The 22429-nt window shown below is 53.8% G+C and overlaps 1 protein-coding gene across 6 annotated transcripts in view; it reads left to right on the forward strand.

Annotated features, from left to right (window-relative positions):
- Positions 1-22429, forward strand: part of B3gat1 (beta-1,3-glucuronyltransferase 1) — a 26399-nt gene continuing 3970 nt past the window's right edge. Inside the window, exons 1-6 of one of the 6 annotated variants that reach the window (XM_004862680.4) lie at positions 317-515; positions 9126-9463; positions 16588-16698; positions 16831-16977; positions 20886-21385; positions 21936-22232. In XM_004862680.4, coding sequence (XP_004862737.2) covers positions 9385-9463; positions 16588-16698; positions 16831-16977; positions 20886-21385; positions 21936-22232 — 1134 coding nt within the window. In that variant the 5' untranslated portion in view covers positions 317-515; positions 9126-9384. Of the gene's footprint in view, positions 48-316; positions 516-9125; positions 9464-12138; positions 16004-16587; positions 16699-16830; positions 16978-20885; positions 21386-21935; positions 22233-22429 lie in introns of those variants that run through there. The other 5 variants (XM_087214261.1, XM_087214263.1, XM_013078834.3 and 2 more) reach the window with 5 other exon arrangements.

Here is a 22429-nt window from a genome sequence, read left to right on the forward strand (position 1 = left end):
CCGACTGCCTCAGCCCGGGAGGGCGCGCGCTCACAGGCTGGGATGGGGTAGGTGATACCAATCTCGGGGGGGTCCTCCGCGCGGCCTCCTCGCGCCCCCGCCTCTGCTGGCTAGGTTGGTACCGACCGTCAGCAGCGCGGGTCCCGCCGGCAGCTCGCGCGCGGGGGGGCGGGGAGGGGAGGCGGGGCGGAGGCGCTGTCACCGCCGAGCTGCACCGAGCCGCCGCCGACGCCGCCGCCGCCACTGCCAGGGCCCCGCGGCCCTGCTCGGTCCCCCGCCTCCCGCCTCCCGCCTCCCGCGCCGGCCCCTCCGCTCCCGCGCGCCCCGCTGCCGCCTCGCCGAGCGCACAGCCGCGGGCCGGGCGGCCGGCGAACGATGAAGTGGCCCCCGGGGACCCCGAGCCCGAGAGTCCCCGGGGAGCGCGGCCCAGGGCAGCTGCCCGGAGGCGCCCGGACCGGGGCATAGCGCCGCCCGCGATGGACCGAGCCGCGGAAGACCCCGACTCGCCGCCGCAGGTCAGTGCCCCCGCCCTGCCGCCCGCGTGCACAGAGCCCCTTCATGCGGCCCCGCCAGTCTCCACGCCATGTCCTCCTGGGTGCGCGCGTGCCATGTGAGTGTGTGAGTGAGTGTGTGTGTGTGTGTGTGTGTGTGTGTGTGTGTTGCGCGCGGAGAAGGCATCGGAGAGGGGGCCTAGGCAGGGAGGCCTTGCGCCGCCGAGGGGCTGCGAAACAAAACCTGGATGGATTCTGCCTGCCATCCTCAGACGGGGATAAAGGGGAGCAGCGCCGGTCCTTGGCAGCTCCTAATGATCGATCCTCCAGCTCTCAGCGGCCTGCCCCTCTGCCGCTTCAGCAGGTGGTTCCTAGTGGCCCGAGGAGGATCAGGCCAGCAGCCCCTGCCCACTTCTCAGCAGCCCCCCACCCCCTGCCCTGTGGCTCCCTCCCGGCATTGGCAAGTTAACTCTCTTCAGGGGACCAGGCTCTGCAGATCCTCAGGAGATGCCAGGGCACTGAGAGGTGGCAAGAGTGCCAGAGGTTCCTTGGGACCTTCACTGCACCTGGGAGGAAGAAAGCAAGACCTTTCTTGTCCCTCCTCTCCCCTCTGGGACTGGGCTCAGGCCTGAGGACCTGGTCCCTCCAATTAAAGCACGTAACTTCAAAACAGAAGCTGAGAGTTAAGGCAGGGAAGGAAGAAAGAAGGAAGCCACTGGATCCAGCGGTGCCAGGGCAAGGAGTGGACAGCCTCATCCTAAGCAGCCGAGGTAGAGACTGCCACCCGTGTGCACACACAGATGAGGACATGGTCTTGACTGGCTCCTTTCCTTTCTCCCTCCAGCCAGCTGAGACCTAGTCTCCGCAGTCACTAGCTAGATGGCTTCTTGTAGAAGCTGGAGCCCAGGGACTCCAGAGGTTTCCACTGCACAGGACCCTAGAAGGGGCCTCTGGCAGACAGTGGCTCATCCTTACTGGTGAGAGCAGCTCTGTCTTTGTCGACACCAGTGTGGGTGGGGGGACATGATGGGATCTGAGCTTGAACTGCTCGGCACACACTGTTAAAAATGGTTGGGGGTGGATGTCCTGGTGTGGAACACTGTGATGTTACTCTGTGTATTTGTATGGAAACCCCAGGAATGCCACTTCCTAAGTTACTGGGGTCGAGGGGCATGGGACTGTGTAAGACCATTGCTCTAGAGCTCTCTAAGAATTGTCTTCTGCCCCTGTTCCCCTACTGCTGTCAAGAGTCACTGCAGTGTTGAGACGTTTCCCCCCAGAACTTGCTTAGCTAGTGACAATTATTGGCTTTACTGGACTAAACATGCAGCCCTCCCATTCTGGATGAAGGGCCTTTCCTGCAAGATCCTCCCAGAGACTTCTCAGCCCAGGCTGTGTGTGCCCAGCATCCTGAAGGGTTCTGGAGTTGCATGTCATTTTCCCTCTACTCCTGTGCTGGCTAGGGTTAATGAAGCAGGGAGGGTTAACGCATTTGTGCCCTGTTCAGCCAACGCCTTACTGTTTCCATTGCCATAGCAGATCCTTCCATGCTTGGGAAACACTGCATGTTCTGGTGAGCCATCAAGACTTGTGTGCTGGGTTGAACATGGGCATACATGCTTCTGAGCATCTGAAGCAAGGGGCAGGTAAATTGCTGAGGGGCACAGCTCCTGCAACAGGATGGAAGTCTGTGGTAGAGACCCAGGACTCCAGAGCAGCCCATTTCTTCTACTTGGGCTTCTGATTTTCCCACAGCAGTATTTCAGGGGAGAAGGGAGTCAATATGTTCTTCTTAGGTGGAGCCCCAGGTGATGAGGCAGCTCAGACCTGGAGGAAGACACATGGGCCGGGAACCTTGGGATCTGGATGAGGGAGCCTGTGGCCCTCTGTGGCTGGAAGCAAGTGCTGAGCTAGCACAGAGATGCCTGAGCGCTCCTCTCTGCTAAGAATGGAGGAGAAGCAGGGCCTCCTCCAGAATAGAAGGAATCAGAGTCTGAGACCTTCAGACGGAAGTGTGGCACAGAGGGTGTGTGAAGCCAGGAGAGGTTGGGTACCAGAGATGTTCCTTCTAAAGTTCCCACAGCCTTCTACTGGCAGTTATCCTCTCCTGCTGAGCCTCTCAATGGAGCACTGAACAGTCTAAGGCTCTGGGGAATGCAGGGGGCCCCAAAAGGCAGAGGAGACAAGCTGTGACTCCAAGAGCACTGAGTATGCAGGCGTCTTCAGGAGACCCTGCCATGCCATCTCCCATGCCGAGGGCTCTTCACCTTCTGGCGTCTGCCACCCCTCCTGGTCCTGGAATCCAGTGTGATGCAAAAGACATGGGGTGAATGGGCCTGGCAGCTGGGGAGAAGGAGGAAGAGAAGCCCGATTCATATACCACCGCCCCAAACCAAGGCTCCAGGCTAGACCTTTGGAGACTCTGCTGAAGACCAGCAAGGGGCCCGGACAGACACAGCCTCTGTGGGTCCTGCCTCAGTCCAGCTATTACAAACTGAGTGGACTTTAAGAACAAAACAAGGCCCCTCTAAGTCCTGGTTTTGTGACACTCTGTAAATTGGGGAACCCTCATCTAACCAGATTGTTTTTAGGGGAAGCACTAGATGGGCCTTAATTTATTCTATTCACTCTCCTGCCCTCCATCCTCCCAGAACCCGAGTGGCTCTGGAATTTGGAGTTGTGTTCTTTGACCAGGCCAGCTATGCCACTAATTCCACAGAATTGCTGCTGTCCCACATCCCACCCTCACCCATTTCATCAGGCCATACCCTAGACTGAGCTGCCCCCAGCCTTCATCCCAGAGAAACCCAGCTAAATAACAACAGTCTTATGTCTAGTCATTGTGAAATGGAATCATTCCATTTTTTTCAGGGAATGATTGTCTAAGAAAAATCATGAAACATACAAATTCCAAATCTGCAACTTTATTATCCATGCTGAAAGGTGACAGGATGGGCAAAGAGGTTACTGACAACCCAGTCGACTTCCACAGCTCAGAGCGGGCACCTACTGTGTCCCGGGCTCTATCCCAGGTTCTGAGGACACAAAGCATCAAATAACCCAAAATTAGTGTTTTCTATTTAGCTTTGGAAGGGTTACATGGGTTGCTTTTTTTTTTTTTTCTGCAGCTATAGCAAATTTACTTTTCTAATGAGGTTTAGTTCTGGCCAATATTAAAATGAGTGTGCACTCCCCACACACACACCAGCTGACAGTAGTTCAGGAGGCAGCCTCATGCCAAGTGCCTGGCAGGGATGAGGGCTTTGCCACCTCCGATAAGCCCCTAAGTAGAGAGACTAAGTCTGGCTCCAGTTGACTGGATTGGAGGCATGACCTTGCCCCGGGGCCACAGTGTCAGGGCTGGAGGAGTCACACTTTCCCTCTCTGGATGTGTAGGAGCTGCTAGCCGGTCATCTGCTCGCAGGAAGTCGAGAAGGGAGAAGGACAGGGAGGAAGGAGAGTGGGGCAAGAAGGCGTAGCCACAGGGATGGAGAGGGCGGCTGTGCTGAGAGACAGGCCCTCCTGTCCTCCCTTCTGGGCTGGCTATGTGGGGCAGGTGGGGCTCCTTCATTGCTCCCCAAGTTGTCTCCTTCTGAAGAGCAGCTGAATAGTCTGAACCCCGAGGAAGGACTCTTTATGCCCAGGGCTGGGGCCGTGCACCAGATCCGGGTGGGCAGGCTGCTTCCCTGCAGCCACTCTAGTAGCCACACATGGCCAGTGGCTGCCATCTTGGACAGCACACACAGAAGTCTCCCAGCAGACAGGAAGGTCTGCAGACAGCGTGGCTGCAACTCTTCCTCCTCTTCCTTCTCATAGGCAGTTTGATAAGGTGGATAAGAGTGTGATCCCTGGAGCCAGCCTGGCTGGACTTGGTCCTGGCTCCACTGCTTACTAGCTGTGTGATCTTGGGACACTGCTTAACCTCTCTGGGCCTCTGATTTCTCCTCTCTACACAGGGTGATAATAGGATGTCGAGGAGGGAGTGAGTCATTCCAGTTAATCATGCTAATCGCTCAGAACATGCAACACCAGTTGCTTTTTATTTTTTATTTGAAAATAGAAAGCAATTTGTATTATTCATTTTTGTAGTAATTCACTGAAACATTTACTGAACAGCCTACTCTGTACCAGGCTCCCTGCCATCAGCATGTGACCTTGCTTACAACTCAGACCCTTCCCAAGCCTCAGTTTCCCCATCTGTGATAAACATGGGGCCAGATAATAACCCCTGCAATGTGCCAGGCCTTGTGAGATAAATGAGACTAGGAACATGTCCTCTTGTTTGTAATCAAATGCTATGAGAAAGAGCTGAGGTTACTTGGAGGTGCATGTGATGGAAATTTGGTTTTATTGGAACTACTCTCACCAAAAAAACCCCAAAAATTGAAATCCTGTAAGATAAAAGAGCAGTCTGTGCTAGCATCTTGCTGCACAGTGGTGGAGCAGGGGCTGTGAGGGGCTCTGCCTGGCCTCACCCCATCGCTGGTCTCCAGGGCTGTGGTCTGGTGGGGAGGCCCTTGGCTGGACAGGACTTTCAGCTGACTATGCAGCCAGAGTGCCCAGCTTCGTCAGCAGCTCGCTGTGGGACAACCTGGTGAGGCTCGGCTTCCTTATCTTAAATAGGAGGTGTGGGCTGGGGAACCTTTCCCAACCAGTGAAATCATACCCCTCCACTTGTGCACCCAACACCAGGAGCAGGATATGTGAGCAAAGGGCTGCCTGCCAAGCCGCTAGAGATCAGGGAGGATGGGGTAGCAGGAACTGGCCATCAGGAGCCCCAGACTGGCAATGGAGCAGCTGTACCCAGGCAGGGGTGGGCCAGGGAGAAGAGTAAGTGGACAGCATAAAGTCTCTGTCACAGGGCCCAGGGCAGGCCAGTTCCTCTGGCCACAGGCAAAATCAAAAACACATACAAAACCTTAATTAAATCAGTGAATCATTAGCCACAATGGTGTCTGTACAAATCTGGCCAAGGAATAAAGCTGGCCTAGGATAACCAGGCTGCCGACTGGCAGGGGCCTCAGTGGCTTGAGACTGGGGCTTTAGGGTCACTGGCTCTGCCTCCCCAAGACCTGAATCCCTGATTGCCTGAGGAAATCTGAGGACCAGCCACCCCACCTCACTGACCCAACATCCTTGCAGATCAGAGCTGCTCCAGAGTGGTGGTGCTGTGTCCCCTGGGAGGCACTGCAGATGGAATAATGCAGCCACTGAAGGGCGTACAGGCTGTGGCTGCAGAGGCCTCCTTCCTGTAGCTGCCCTGGGGGCCTGCATTCGCCCTGGGCTCTGTGCCTTTGCTGCCTTCTCCCTGCTCTGTCACTTCTTTCCCACCCTCGCCTGTCTTCCCTTCATCTACACATCACAGAGGACCCTGCTTGTCCTGCAGGGAAGACACTGAGCCTGTGGAGTCCAGGCCCAGAACTAAGACTGCTTAAGTTGACGTACAGCCTCTGGGTGTGAGATTTTCTCTCTCCATCAGAGTGCCTGAACGTCAGCTAAAGTATTACGCTCTTAACTCCTCACATGTCAATATTAACTTCTCCCACTTGTAAATCAATCTATCTCTCTCTCTCTCTCTCTCTCTCTCTCTCTCTCTCTCTCTCTCTCTCTCAGAGGCCTAACTGCTCCCAGTCCCCACTAGTGCCCACATCCAAGCTGCCACATGGAGTGCATATCCCCCCTAGTGCACATCTGGAACCTCTGAGGGGTGCTTCCCCCAGTGTGCCATCTGCCTCCTTTCTCATGGTGACACCAGGTGACAGCTCAGGAGGGTGACAGGGCATCCCCCAAGGCAGCCTGCTGCAGGAAAGCTCACCAACTATCCCTACCATGTCTAACAGACCTTCTGGATGACAGGCTGCTATTTTTTTATTGTGGTAAAAAATATATAGAGAGTTTACCATCTTAACTATGTTTAGCTGTACAGGTCAGTAGCATACGCACATTGTGGTGTATTCACATCAGTGAGAAACAGGCCTTCAGGATTTGGTAACTCTGTTTCTATGACAGAGCTCCCCACCTGCCTCCCCAGACCCAGCAACCTCCACTCTGGTTTCCATCTCTGTAAGCTCTAGATACCTCATGTGAGCAGAGTCATCCAAGATTTGTCCTTTTGCAGCTGGCTTATTTTGCTTGTATGATGTTCTCTAAGCATCCCTGTGGTAGCATGTGTCAGATCTCCCTCCCTTGTCAAGGCTGAACACTGTGTCCTTATACAACATGTTGTTTATCCATTCAACCAGTGGATAGGTCCTTTGCTCCCCCCAGGCCATGGAGAAAAAGTGCTCAGTCAGTACTTGCCATCCCACTTAGGGGATTCCTAAGCATGAGGTGACGCAGCGGAGTCTGTGCTCAGAGTGAAGCTACATGCCAGCTGTCCTGTGAGGGCAGAGTGGGGAGCCCTGTTTTACCTGCAGTCTGCTCAAGCCTCTGGGTATACCCTTCATTCATCCTGTTCTGAGGATCGTCCTCAGATGCCCAGCGCCTGTGTGGCTGCCCCTAAGATGTGTGTACCCTGCCTGGTCCTTTGGGGCTGAGCAGCTACCCCATGCAAGGACAGTGAGGAAGGGCAGACTCACTGGCCAGTGGACTACTGCCCATGCCAAGCCCTCTCTCCCCTGCTGCCTTTCTGGGACCCAAAAAATGAAATCTCTCTACTATTTCCAGAATCCATGGCTAGGGAAGGAACCCAGGAGACCAGAGAGAGTCCCCAGAGAGTCACTGGGTATGTGGCAAGCCTGCCCTGAGCATGTGCCTCTGTGATATTCTGGCTCCATCTGGGCGATCGGTGATCCATAGCCACCCTGCAGCTTGCTGTATGATATATGCCTGTAAAACATATACATAGTGTAGGCACAATCTACTGCCTGTGGGACTGAGATCTAAGGACCCTACATTTGTCACGTCTACACCTGCTGTGCTTGCTGGGAGGGGACACTCACCATCCAGGGCTCAAAGGCATTTGCAGGCTGTGTCCCCCAACCCCTTCTACCCTTTACCTTAACTGTTTCCCATCCAGGCCGTAGGGTGAGCTGCTGCCCCCAGCAGAGATGCCAGGGAAGAGCAGGGGTAACAGAGGGAAGTAGGGGAGCCTCAGAGGTGAAAGGGGGTAAGAATGAAGTTTCCCAGGAATCTGCCTCCAAGAGAAAAAAAGCAGGAAATAGTGTCTAGGGGTCCCTGCCTTAGTCCCCAGCTAACATGTCTCAGTGATTTGGCAGCTCTGGAAGTAGGAGATGAGGGGGCATATAGCCCAGGAAATCCCTGGGCTTCCTACGTCAGTGTCCTCTAAGTGGACTGACCTTTGAGGGGGTGGGGAAAGGGAACAACCACTGGCAGCTATCAGCACTGGGACAGGTGCAGGTGTGCTGTGGTTCAGCCTTTCCATTCCCTGCCTCAGTGCCCACCTGAGGGAACTGCACCGAGGCCACAGTGGGAGAGGCTATGTGATGGTGCCTGCAAGAGGAAGCTGAGGTAAGGAGAGCCAGGCCAGAGCACCAGGTTCCCTGCAACAGCAGCCTCCCCTCAGCCATCATACTGCTTCATGCCAGCCAGTCCGAGTCTCATCCTGCTAGAAGAGGTGCCCAATGGCCAGTTCCTCTTCACTCAAAGGAAGGAGCAAGGTCCCACCTTTTCCCATCTCTACCAGATGCTGGGGTTCAGCTGAATTTCAAAACAAGGTGGTGGAGGTGGCTGTCAATGCTGCCACACTCTGGTGCCCTAGCATTGGTAGTGCTAACTGTGAGCCATGTGTTTTCCATAGATTCCCTCCACTGACCCCTAAACAGCCCTGTAAGAGTTACAGGTAAGGAAACTGAATCAGAGATATTGGTGAAGCTCTTTTGTGTTCAGGTCCTGGGCCCAGGGGCAGGAAGGCTGGGTGCCCCAGAGGACCTCATGGTCTGAGCATGAGGATAAATGTGAAAATCAGCAAACAAGTGCATGGCATGCTGGGGGCTGGACATCAGGTGGCATAGGTGCCTCAGCTGCTCAGCCTGAGGAGCACATGGCCAGAGAAGACATCAGAGCAGGGAGCAGAAAGCCAACAGATGTAAAACCCCAGAGTCTCATTGTACCAACACCCTCACCTCAACAGCACAGACTTCAGCACCCAGGGAAACTGAGGCAGAGAGCAGGAAGGATGATGCCACTGGGGCATATGTGTGTTGCTGCCCACACCCTCCCCTCCAGGACATGGGACCCGCCAGCCTGAGAGGCTGCACAGTGGCTCAGTGCACTCAAGGCTCACGTACTCAGTGCCAGGACCAAACCCACCTGATTTTCCTAGCCCGCTTGGTTCCAGTACACAGGTCTGGCAAGGATCCAGCAGGTGCCTGTGCCAAGCTCCACACTGCAGGTGGTGCCCTCACCTGACCAGCCATAGAGACCCTTGTTGCATCCAACACCCAGCACCCCACAGCTGCCCATCTTCTGTCTTGGCAGAGTCTAGGGCTGCTACAGTCTTTCTGGGTTCTGGACTGTTCTCTGCCACTGCTGGTGCATGGCAGCTTGGCAAAGGGAGGATGCCCCTGTTCTGTTAGCAGTTGTAGATTGGCTCTCTTGCCTTGCTAACCCTGCTGTTCACCTTGTACCATAATAGTCTGAACTCATCCTCCTTCAATTTGTGCCCTGTGGCAGAGCTGACCCAGCAGGTGTGCACCAGTGGGAAGCAAAGAGCTGTCCTGGATTGGAGGGGTACAGCCCCTGGTCTGGAGCAGATAGCTAGGAGCTGAAGCCCAGCACATGCGGTGAGAAGGAGGAATCAAGGACAACCCCAAGATTTTCATATTGGCTTCTGAAATGATGGCCCAAAGAAAGACATTTGGATGGAGAGCTGCTGGGGAAGAAGGTGGTTGGATCTTAGGCCACATTGGAATATGCCAGAGCAACAAAAGGAATGCAGCAGCACTGTGCTAGGCCTGTGGAAGCTGAGGCCCGGGGAAAGCAAAGGCCTTTCAGTGGCTTCACACTATGTGGTAAGGCCAAGCTTAGCCCGTGAGATAGAACTGTCTATGACTATCCCAGCCCCTCTTTTCCTCCCTGCCTCTCTCTTCAGGGCTGACATGGGCTGCCAGCATCTCTAGCACCCACCTGCCTTTCAGCATCCAGGAGTGAGAGGGAAGAAAGACCAAGCAGCCCACACCGGGCCCTTCTCAGGCTGTCAGGTTAACAGTGACAGCAGCATCTGTTTACTGGCTCCAAACATGTACCAGATGTTTATGATGATTTTTTTCTAATAATCCTAACAACCTACTAGGGGAAGAACTACTTTTATTCTCATTTTACAGATGGGCAAACTAAGGCTTAGGGAGGTTCCCTTGCTGACACCTCACAGCAGAGGAGAGAGGCTCTCAGGTGTCTGGGGCCCAGGCTCTTCCTGCTGTTTGCACAGCCCTGCAGGTGTCTCCTCCTGGGCAGAAGAGAGTGAACAGAAGACAGGAGAGAGGCCATGGAAGACCCTGGCTGTGGTTGGGTCCTGACATCACCTGCAGAAGTTGGGAAGGCATGAGGGTGGGTTGGTCTGTCTGCCTGGTTGGTCCATTCCTCTGTGCCATCCCCCAGCCCCCTGGGTATGGGAGGCCCCTGTGCCTGGCCTCTAACCAGTAGAATGTGGCAAAAATGATTATTTTGTATGGTGGGCGACTCCAATTGGCTGTGACTTGATGAGGCAAAAGGCTGTGTTGGGGAGACCCATGTGGTAAAGTCCTGTGAACAGTTCAGACCCCAGCCGCAGCCAGCAAGCACCCTATCCTCAGCCCTACCTCCTCAAGGCAATGGACTCTGCCAGCAACCTGAGTGAGCTTAAAGCAGTTTCTTCTCAGTCAGCCCTGAAGATGAAAGCACAGCCCTTAGAACCCTCCAAAGCCAGGCCTGGGCTCCACACCATGGAAACTGACAAGATCAGATGGGTGCAGTTTTAGGCTCCCATGGATGTGGAAATTTGAGAGAGCATGGAAAATGGGTACTTTTTTTTTCTTGGAAATAGTTGTTTTCCCTTTCCTTCCAAAAGCTGGCGTGGCTGACAGAATGGGCCTAGGGCAAGGCAGGGAAGCTAGCAGGAAGGGAGGCCAAGGAAATAGGGGAGGCACCCTTTCCAAAGCCAAAACTCTCCTCTGATACCAGGTCAGCTGAAGGGCTCTTTGAAGGGACTGCTCCCCTGTCCTGCAAACCCCTGAAGAGTCCCCCTTGTGCAAGCAAGGGCTGAGTGGCCCTGAGCTGTTCTGTTGGTTGTCAGCATGTTCCTACTGAACACTTCCCCACTCAGCCACAGAGCAGGCTTTGTGGCCAGCCACCCACCAGGGCCCGTGATGTGGTGGCTTTTCACTGGGGGTCTTCCACAGGCCTGCTGGCCACTGTCCAGCTGTCTACAGTTCCCCATCAGGTCTGTCTCTCTGGCTGCCCTCTCTCCCCCTGGAAAAGACAAGCAGCAAGTCACTTGTCTGCTGCACCCATCCTATGTATGCCGAGCAGAGGGCAGGAAACTAGTGTCCCCCAGGACAAAGTGGTGGACGTTTGCTCTCAGCTCATCCTGCATGGAGGCTCTGGAGCAAGTGAGTGTCTTTCTGCCTGGAGGCCTCTAGCTGCATGATGCAGGAAACTGCAGCAAGACCAGCTAGGGCCAATTTTTATTCCTTTCAAAGTCCTGCCATAAATTAGAATGGACTTTCACTTGCAGAGAACCACGTACACCAAAACCTAATTTTCATTATTCATAGAATCATAATCCAAATCTAATACAAAGGCTGTTTCTTGGAAAATAAAATTACCTGAAAATACAAAACTTCAATGGAGGGCCGGGGATTTAGCTCAGTGGTTTCGGCGCCTGCTTCACAAGCACAAGGACCCCAGTTCGATCCCCGGTACAAAAAAAAAAAAAAAAAAAAATTCAATGGATACATTTTTGACATTGTTGGGCTGAAAGAAAAGTAAAGCATATGAGTATTCTTTACACCAAGTCTGCACTGACATAATTCTTCCTTCCGTCCCAGTCTATGGCTGGGTTTTCCCATTTAGATGGAAACAAGATGGTAGAAGACCTGGAATGTGCACTTCCTTTCTTATAGAGCATCTGCAAGTGCCACCAGCAGGTGGCAGACGTCTCCAGGCCTGGGGCGGTGGGGCGGCGGGGCGGGGGGGGGGGGGTGCAGGGTGCTGCACATGGTGCTGTAGAAACAGGGTTGGGAGCCTCACTGGCCTTTCCCAGAAGTGTCAGTAGGAAAGAGGAAGTGTGTACTTAGGAGGTAGCTGGGTCCGTCTCAGGCCTCTGCTCACTTATAACATCTGGGCTTTAGGCTGGTCATGCAGCCACTCTAAGCTTCAGTTTCCTCCTTTGCAAGATGGGGACGAGTTCTCTCTGCCCACCTCACAGCGCTTTGGAGACAATCAAATGACTGGGTTTATAAACTAGGAATCTCCACTGGCTCTATGTAGGATCTGCAGTGGAACCTGCTAGATGTGGAGCGGGAGGCCTGAGAACCCGCTATGTGTTCTGGAGGATGGTGGCATATGGGGAGTGTGTGCTTGTGTCCTGCCCTCTGGCAGGGGCTGAGGGGGCCCAGGGCAGCAGTGCTGGTGGCTGGCAGCTGGGGCTGGGTTAATGAAGTATAGATTGACTGGGCTGGGAGCTGATTAGCTCTGGCATCAGGCTTTCCATGAGCAGCGCCTGCAGAATCAATACTAATCCCTTGATCCCATTAGGGGCTCCTGTGGATCTCTGGGACAAAGTCTGTGCATCCCTCTCTTTGGGTGGTGTGAGGGGGCTGCTTAAGGCTGGAGGGAGATGCTGGAGCCTAGGCCATGATCCCTCCCATTATCTTATTTTGCACATTATGCCCAGAGGCCTGGGAGCCTTCCCCAGCCATCCTAGTTCCCCCAGCTCCTCCTGTGAGGTTGGTTATGATCTTGCACAAAGAGAAGACTTCCACCCTCTATCAGTGCCTGGGGGACTCAGGCTTCTAGATGGCCTTCACGCAGTGCTGGACATGGAACCCATACCCTGTGTGCGTGGCAGTTGCTGTACCACTGAGCCACAGCTCTGGCTCTGAGAAGCTTTCTTAACCTACCTTTCCTCAATAGACTCAGCAACTTGCCTAATGTCCCCCGCTCATGACCACTGGCAGCACCCTTCTCGCACTGGGAAGGCACACACCAAGCAGCCAAAACCTGTGTTCCCCTGTTTATGATGGTAGTGCTTGTTATCATGGAGTACTATGTAAACCACTGAAATGGTCTGTTGAGATAAGTGTATTGTTTCTATGAAAACTAGATTGAATGTTCTCAAAAGACACCATAAAATGAGTCCAGAAAAAGCATTCTCCAAATTAGGTGAAGATTGATAAGATAGTCATAAGCCTTCTAATGAGGGGTGTGCTCAGATTGGTTGTCCCTCAGTTCTCCAGTCACTTCAGCAAAATCAGAGCTGGAGATCTAAGCATCACTGTGTGAGGCAGATGCAGAAGAGCAGTCCAGATATCCCATGCACTGCCCCTCATACCAGGAGAAGCCGGACCCTGCATCAATAAGGTGGAAGGGCTGAAAGCCAGCCATTGCTGGGTAGTTTGCATTTGTAAAAATGATCACATATAGACAATCATGGGGAAACCAACTATATTGAACAACTGGCTCTTTAAAGTCCCGTATGTTGAAATGTGTATGCCATGTGTATCATTCTGAAAGAGCCTCACTTTGTGGGCTTTCTGACTAACCAAAGAACTACTCCCAGTCCTACTGGGTAGGAAGGCTTTGATCGTCCTCCAGAAACAGGCGGTATGGGTGGGTCGTGGGCTTGTCTGTAACCGGTCTTTGTCACACACGTGCTCACACATGCACACACACAACTCTCAAACCTTACATATAGCTCACACATGCCCTGCTTTGGGATGCCCTGTGTACACTGCTATATTGTTCATGCATTTAACACAGCACCTTGCCCACTGCAGAGCTATAGATGCCCAGTTACTCTTTTTGGAGTGGAATTCAGCAAGCTTCCTCTTCAGGCCTGAGGGGCGTGGCAGAGGCTCTCCACTGAGCACCTCCAGGGCTAGAAGAAAGCTGCTCCAACCCTGCAGAATGACAAGCCTTGAGCAGCCTCACACACTGCCTTGGCCCACAGGCCTGGCCTCTCCCCGGATGTCTGGCCTGACTTCCACCCCACCCTGACAGCCTGGAATAATAACAGCCTTTCTGTCTGAGTCCTGGACAGCCCTTGTTCTCTCATTCACAGCCCAACTCCCTAACACCCAAAGAGGGATTCCTTTGGGAAGGTTTTCCCTGACATGCCAATTCCAGACTTATTGGCTCTCTCATCAGAACAGTGTTCTGTGGGGAGCTTTACACTGGCCCTCTGATCTCACACTGGCCCAGATGCCCATCTCAGACTCAGGCTAGATGCAGTCCCAGCCCTAGGCCCTCTGCCCAAGGGGAAGCGCCAGTTCCCACAAACCTGCCCCCTGCTGGCCAGATACTTTCTCCACAGCTGGGACTAGCTCTGTGCCCTGTTCTGCTAATAACCGCCTGGTAATTAGCTCCACAATTTTGCCACTATGCTTATAATAACCTCCATTAAAGTTATGGGGTTTTCAAGCCATAATGGCTTCCAGAGTAATTAATGCACAACTGGGTTTATGGCTAAGTTTATTTTTAGAGCTTTTCTTGCTCACTCCCCTCGCTTTCCTCTCATGGATATTTTGACCAAAATACTGGATAACGCCCCCTGCCCATTCCCCTTACTCCTTGCCACTCGTTTTTCCCCCCTGCCCCTTCTCCCTGCTCCTAGGTCCAAGCAGGTGCCAGCATCCATCGTACAGGCTGCTGTGGCCAAAGAGGGTGGTTGGTAACTTGTCCAGCAAGAGAAAATGTTTAGCCAGTGTCCCTTGTCCAGCCTGAGCCTGGCCCATCCCACATTCCCAGTGACAGCCAGAGACACATTGCCAGGTTGAATTCTGGCTCCACCATTTCCATCTTTGACCTGGTGCAGATTGCCCTCTCCGGCCTCAGTGAATGCAGCTGTAAACCAGGGATCACAGCACTACAGCTTCACAGGGCAGCTGTGAGCACTGCCAGCAGATGTGTTAGCACTGAGCCCAGTTCTTGGGCATCAGACTGCAACAGGAAAGCCTGTGTTCATTAACAGCAGCCAGTACAGACAAGCGAGGGCTGAGCAGGTGTCAGAGGTGAGGGCCATAGGATAAAGCAGCTGCCCAGAAAGAAGAGGCATAAAAACAAGAAGGAGCTGACTGGGGCTCACCTGGAGTCCCACACTCACTTCTTCCCTTAGCTTTCTCCTTCTTGGAATTAGAACCTTCCCTGCTGTCAAGTCTCTAAGGACACAGAAGAAATCTTCCAGATATTTTAGAAGGCCCAGACAGGCCCAGTTTTCCTATCTTAGTACATTCTGCTGCTATAACAGATGACCTGAGCCTGGGTACTTTACAAAGGAAAGATGTATGTTTGGCTCAAAGTTCTGGAGGCTGGAAGTCTAGGACCATGGTGCCGGCGGGGGACCTTGTGCTGCTTCAAGTCATGGCAGAGAGCAGAGGTGCAGGAGGGATAGCCTTGCCTTATGATGCCCTGCTCTTGATAGATGGTACTGCTCCTGTGAGAATGGCATTCACCCTCTGAATGACCACATCATTTCTTAAGAGTGCCCCTGGGGGCACCACCACAGTGACTGGTGACTTCCAGCATAAGCTTCAGACCTTAGCACTTCATCAGAAGCGCACTAAAATTGTGCCAGCCAACATACAGCCTTGACACAGAGGCCTATATAGCCCTGCCAGGGGCCTGGGTGAGGGGGCCAGGCCCCTGATCTGGAGGGTGTGGCATGAGGTCACTCTGCCTCTCACACAGGACCCCCACAATCTCCACGGTGTGGGCACTGGGCTGTGTCACTTGCTGGGCCAGCTGAGAGGAGTGGAAGAGGATGCCGCACCCAGGCAGAACAATGACCCTCCCTGCAGGTCCATGACGCTTAACTCTGTGTTCCTTCCCACATAGGGAATGAGGGGTGCCTGCCACCCTCTCTCCACAGACTCTGGAGGCATTGGACCTTTGGTGGGAAGGGTAGGCAACAGAACCAAAGTGTTCTTTACTGGGAGGCAGACCTGGATCTTCCAACAGGCCTCAGAACTAGTGAAGATTGAGAAGGAGAAATGCAGCACACTCTCCCCAAAGCTGGGGCAGAAACTCTTTGTGGGCATGCCTCTCCACCCCACCCCCACTCCCACCCAGGAGGGGAGCACAGGCAGGCTGAACCTGCAGCCACTAGGCATTGCGGGTGGTGGCGCCTCAAGGGCTGCTGGGACACCCCCACTGCCCTCTCCTCTCTGCCCTGCAGACCCCAGCTGCATCTGCATGGCTCACTCAGAAGTGAAGACAAGAGAGGAAGTGGATGTGACACCTTCTAAGATGCCCGTGAATGTGATACAGTTAGTCTCCTTGTCACGAGAAAGAACAAGTCCTGGAGGGGGTGGCTGCCCACAGATGGTCAGCAGAACTGAGCGACATTCTCCTCACCGGTGCGCCTCTCCTGGGGCCTTGCAGCTGCTGTTTCTGAGAAGTGTCTCCCCAAGACCTAGCAGCCACAGGGAGCACCCCCTGTCCCCTGGCTGCCCATTCCTAGCCAGAATTTCCACAAGAATTTCCTGCAGCCCAGCCCTAAAGCACACCTTCCTTCCCCTCAGAGGAGGCCTTCCAACTCTGACCCCACTGTCCAGGCCATGAAAGACCCCGCAGGCCTAACCATTTGGACATCATAGTAGCTTGATTTCTCATGCACTGCCATCAGGGGCAGCCAGTACTGTTTAACTCTGAGAACCTTGGGAAGTAGAGCCAATTTTATGGATGAGAAAACTGTGGTACAGAGAGTTGGTGTACCTGGCAGAAGTGCAGCAGCTCATGGGCAGCACATTTCGGACTTTTCAGATCTCCATGAAGTCCAGCATTGCCATGCCCTGTGCTAGTGGGAAAGGCACAGCCTCATTCACCCGGGCAAGCAGAAGGAAGAGGTCCTTGAGGGGATGGAAACCCCAGCAGGAACCTGCGGGTCCTGATGTCCCCTGTGCTCAGGTCTCTGCCCATCCTCTTGTGCTCTCTCTTGCAGGTGTCCACTTCCGAGGGTTCCTGACCCTGCCCCTGGACAACCACCCCTTCTCAGACTCCTCGGCCAGGATTCTCCAAACCTGCTTCCACAATGGGTGGGTTGTGAGCCCTGGTAAGACCTGCTAGCCAGCGTTCGGCTTCTCTGTTCTCTCCATTCCTGGCCGGCCGGCCCATGCCTATTCTTTTCTCCCCTTTGCTGCTGCTGCTCCGTGGCCGCCCCTCTCCTGACCTTACCACCACTCAGGTAATGAGGAGCTGTGGGTGCAGCCAGCCTTGGAGATGCCGAAAAGACGGGACATCCTTGCGATCGTCCTCATCGTGCTGCCCTGGACACTGCTCATCACCGTGTGGCACCAGACCACCCTGGCGCCCCTGCTCGCCGTGCACAAAGGTAAGCCCCACTCTGCCCTGCTCAGCCTCCCTTACCTAAGAACAGGTTCTGGTTGTAAGGCATTAAGCAGCTAGGAGAGCCCTGAAGATCATCTGGGTCAATATTACCCTTCTGGTATCGCCCCGCCCCCAAAATCTGGTAAAAGCTCCCACACGCTGTTTTAAAATGCACCCGGGATTTGTTTTAATTTGCATAACACTAAGACCACTGCCTTGAAAGAATTCGTTATTCTGAGTTCCCAAAGAGAGGAGCCACACTGGGCAGGACCACAGGGGAATCACTGGGTCACCCCAGGGGCAGGCCTGGAGTTGGGCTGGGGGGCGTGTGCCAAAGCCTTTACTGTGGCTTCTGCAGGAAGGAAAATTGCCAAGCAAGCAGCCAAACAGACTTCGAAGTGGAGCATTTGAATCATTTCAGTGGATTCCAGGATATGAAGTGGTTTCTAATTATCCGATATTTGGCCACGGGGTGATTCAGGGCAGAGGAAGATGGACTTGTGTCTAAGTTTGATAAAGGTGGTGGTTTGGAGCAAGGGCTCTGGGCCTATCATTTGCATATGAAAGGTGTGTGTCAGGCAATTGTCTACTATCACTAGAAATTAGTACCTCTGGGAGGGTCCCTTCTCCGGTCTGCAAGGCCCTGAGAAGTCAAGGCATTAATTATAGAAAAATTTTAGAAAATAAGACACACACACACACACAGACACACACACAACTTTACATCCAGTTTTACCATGTTCAAGGAACAGACCACTCAGCGGCAGATGGGAGGGAGGGAGGAGATCTGTGGCTTTTATCAGATACGTTTTTTGTTGTTCTTTATGTTTTTACAACACTAAGGGTAGAACCCAGGGCCTCCAGCATTCTAGTCAAGCATTGTACCACTGAGCCACACTCACACATGTGCTGGGAAGCCTGTCTTTGTAGTGCTTGAGGCCTGAACTAGAGCCTTCACACTAAGCTATATCCCTATCCCTTTATTTCTTGAGAAAGGTTCTGCTAACCCTCTCAGAATCTTTATGGTGTTTAAAAAACCTTTCAAGAAGAGTGTGTTATGTGTCCCCTTTTCCTGCTTAGGAGATTCTGATCTATCAAGAGTCCTACCAGGAAGCACTGGGATTGAGCCACCCACTCCTGGTTCTGAGTCCCAAGGTTGCCTTTCTCTCTCACACCTGAGCTCCCTGCATTCCAGCACTTTCATGTACCCCATATCTGGCTGCCCCTCACTCCTCAGCCTTTAGTCTCATTCTTTTTGGGTATGATGAACACTTTTAGGCAAGCAGTGATTCTCCCCTTGCAATGTTTATCAACTTATTCTTTTTTTTTTTTCCTTTCAATGAGGTGCTGGGGATGGAACCCAGGGCCTCAAACATGCTAGACAAGAGCTGTATCACTGAGCCACACTCCCAGCTCAATGTACCTTCATCTTACATAGGAGCATGAAGAACTAGAAGGCACCCAAGCCCATCCCAGCCACAGAGAGGTAGCTCTGGAGTTGGGCCTGGGAGTCTCCTGTCACCACAACCCCAATTGGTTCAGATGCAGACTGTATCCACAGAGCAAGCATTTCTGCTCCATGCGGTTCAATATCAGGTACTGCAAAGCCTCCTGCAGTCCCTGCAGCTTCCTTGAGGAAAGGCCAAGCTCAGAATTGTTGCAGCCCTGCTGTCCATGCTGGGTACTTTGGGCCTCTCCACCTGCTGGTACTCTCTGCTCCTGACTCCAGCGCCTCTCTTTGGTGCATGTCAGTTTAGAATCATGGTTATCCTGACAATACATCACTCCCAAGGGATTAAATTACCATACATAAAGCAATATAATATTATGTCTATTGCACGCTTGGCAGAGCTAGGGTCAGAGATGCCAGGCTGTTTTGCTAAGCACTGGTGTTATGCCTGAAGGTGATGGCTTGGCATCCTGTCTCCCTAGGGAAAGCCGAGATGGATGGATTGAGTGGATCCTGCAGTTGAATGAAGTTAGGGTCACAACAGGCCTTCATGACTCAAAGTTGCAGAGACCCTGAAGCCAGTGGGAAGGGTGGTATGCAGGAGTCCCAGCATGAGGAGACTTTCCCTGGCACAGCCCTGCACCTGTTTGGGGTGACCTGGACAGCAGATGCTGGGCAAATTGCTCTAAATCTTATTCCCAAACCTCCATTTCCTTTTTTGACTGCAGGATAGATTAAAGCTTATATCCTGGTCAGAATCTTGGACATGCATACCCCTTCAAGCTTGTTCTCTTTTCAGTGTGACCCAGAATTCCTCCAGAAATCCTCCTTTGATGAGCTGCAACTGTGCTGCTCTCCTCTCTTCTCCCTCCTCTCCCCTGGCATCCTATCTATGGCCCAGGTAGCTGGTTCCCAGCTGCTGAGCACCAAGAGTAGCTCATCTTCTGGGTTCAAATGTATCAGACTCTACACAAAGCCTGTGTACACACCCCACATGCTGCCAGGAAGAGTGGTGGGCTGGGAGCAGAACAGAAAGGCCCAACCAGCATCTTCTATGTGACCATGCTCTTTCCATCCTCACTGTACTCGAAGGGATCCAGGAGGAAGTAGGGCAGCTAGCATTCTACACAAGAGAAAATAATCCACACTGTGCCTGGCAGTGCTCTGAGATCAAAATGTGTATTTACTCATTAATCCACAGAATAACTCAATAAAGTGGGTGCTATTAATAGTTCCAATTTACAGTCCCTGAAGTCAAGGCACCAGAAGCCAAGTGACTTCCTCAAGAGCACATAGCTGGTGATGGGAGAAGGGCATCTGAGCCTGGGCATCCAGGCTGCTAGGTCTGTCCTGTACCCACCACCTCCCTGCTACAATGGCACCTCGTGAGCGGCAAAGGCCACACTTCTATGCAGAGGCCCTTCAAACATAGAAACAAGGATACCAGTGGCCCCCATGGCTCCTCTTAGCACGACTGCTGGATTCCCCATGAGGAAAATGTCTAGGATGTAAGGAAAACCTTGGTTGCTGGAGTTTCCCCAGTAGGAGCAGGTTACCCCCAGAAAGTACAGGGGTCCCACATCTGAGTGTGTGGCCAGAGGCCAGGCCCTGAAAGTGGCAGTGTCCCTTATCCTTTGGGAGGAGACAGGAAAGAGTAGCTGGATGCTAGGACAGTGGAACGCTCGGTGTCCCGGGGGCCAAATAAGAGTGTTCAGAAAGTACAGATCGGGAGACTGGCAACATGCAAGAGGAAGGGTTCCACCATGTCCCATTGTGCATTCCAAAATGGAAAACTGTTTAAAATCAGGAATGGCGTTTAGGATGCACAACCCTCTTGACAGCTCCGGGCACAACCCAGGGGAATCAAATGCTGCAGTCAGACACTAAGCTCTAAGCTAAGATTCAAAGACTGGATTACATAAGGCCGGGAGGGAAAAGGCCCCACCCAACTAGTGAATGAAAAATTTGAGGCAGCTCACCTCAGGTTCCATGGGGGCCACTGCATGCTGCAGCATGCTGCTCTGGCCTTGTGGCACCCACCGAGTGTGAGTGTGGCAGTGCCACTATGAAGTGTGGCCAGCCCCACCAGCTGCAGCAGAACTAGGGAGGCGGGGGTCAGGGCACTTTGTCATAGAAAATCCAGTGCACTCAAGAACTGAGCATGCAAGCTTGGAGTACTGCCAGCTGCATTCAGACAGCAGCAGCAGGGCTGTCGAGTGTAAGAGGAGGAACAGGTTATTTGTGTCATCCTAGGAGTCAGCCAGAAGAAAATCCCCTGAGAATCCCAGGGATGCAGACTTCTGCTCTAGCTCTCACACATCCAGCAGATGAGCCCAGGCTCTGCCGGCCGTCTTGGGCAGAGGCCAGGGCTGCCTTGGCAGAGTGCTGCCCTCCACCCTGGATTTGGGGTGGGGCCCAGGCCAGCGCTCATGACCCCATGAGGCCTATCTCCAACTCCACAGATGAGGGCGGTGACCCCAGGCGAGAGGCTCCAGACCCCAGGGAGTACTGCATGTCCGACCGCGACATCGTGGAGGTGGTGCGCACGGAGTATGTTTACACGCGGCCGCCGCCCTGGTCCGACACGCTGCCTACCATCCACGTGGTGACGCCCACGTACAGCCGCCCTGTGCAGAAGGCCGAGCTCACGCGCATGGCCAACACCTTGCTGCATGTGCCCAACCTGCACTGGCTAGTAGTGGAGGACGCGCCCCGCCGCACACTGCTGACCGCGCGCCTGCTTCGCGACACGGGCCTCAATTACACCCACCTGCACGTGGAGACGCCCCGCAACTACAAGCTGCGTGGTGACGCCCGCGACCCCCGCATCCCGCGGGGCACTATGCAGCGCAACCTGGCCCTGCGCTGGCTGCGGGAGACCTTCCCGCGAAATTCCACCCAGCCTGGCGTGGTGTACTTCGCCGATGATGACAACACCTACAGCCTAGAGCTCTTTGAGGAGGTGCGAGGGCGCCAGGAAGGGGACACTCGAGCGGGACTGGCGATCGGGACTGGCGGGCAGGCCTGGGAGGGGCGACTAGAGGGCAGCTGGGTCTGTGCAGATAGCAGAGAAACAGGGAAGAGTGGAAAACCTTCCTGCGGCCAAACCGTCTGCCACCACTTAAAGGAAAGACGGGTCGTGTTCAGAGCCCCCAAACCACAGTCCCAGCTGTAGAGGTGTTTGTCCAGAATGAGGTTTTGAACTGAGGGCACTCAGTGTCGTGACCAGAGACTGCTCCTGTGGGACAGGCAGTCTGAGCTCCCTCGAGGTTCAGAGGCAGTGTGAAGGGGGTGAGGGATCATTCCATTTTGTGGCAGGACTGAGAAGTGTTAGTCAAGGAGAAGACAGCACCAGGGATGTGTCTCGGAGGTCAGCCACCCTGTCTAATGTGGTCAGGGCTGCCAGGCAGCAGAAGCCAGAGGCCTCCAAGGCCAGATGCGCAGCACACCCTGGACCCTAAGGGCTGCTCCTACCCACAGATCGGCTGTCCTGACTCTCTCCTCCCTTGTAGATGCGCAGCACCAGAAGGGTGTCCGTGTGGCCTGTTGCTTTTGTTGGTGGCCTTCGGTACGAGGCCCCACGGGTGAACGGGGCAGGAAAGGTGGTTGGCTGGAAGACAGTGTTTGACCCCCACCGACCGTTTGCAATAGACATGGCTGGATTTGCCGTCAACCTGCGGCTCATCCTGCAGCGGAGCCAGGCCTACTTCAAGCTTCGAGGCGTGAAGGGAGGCTACCAGGAAAGCAGCCTGCTCCGAGAGCTCGTCACCCTCAATGACCTGGAGCCCAAGGCAGCCAACTGCACCAAGGTGGGAGTGCTTACGGAGCCGGCAGGTGAAAGGCAGCTGTCCCAGAGCCCATCCAGACCTTCTGTACAGAAGTGGGAAGGAAACAGTAGCCTTGAAATAGCCTTGCCTTTCTAAAATCCCCACCAGGAAATGCAGTTTCTCTATCACCTGTGAGGCACCCACACTGCTGGCCAGCAGGGAAATAGGGAGGGCGGCCA

Source organism: Heterocephalus glaber, unplaced genomic scaffold (genome assembly GCF_053883595.1).
Source record: "Heterocephalus glaber isolate CG9 unplaced genomic scaffold, H.glaber_assembly_v1.0 deba00001446, whole genome shotgun sequence".
NCBI classification, from domain to species: domain Eukaryota; kingdom Metazoa; phylum Chordata; class Mammalia; order Rodentia; family Bathyergidae; genus Heterocephalus; species Heterocephalus glaber.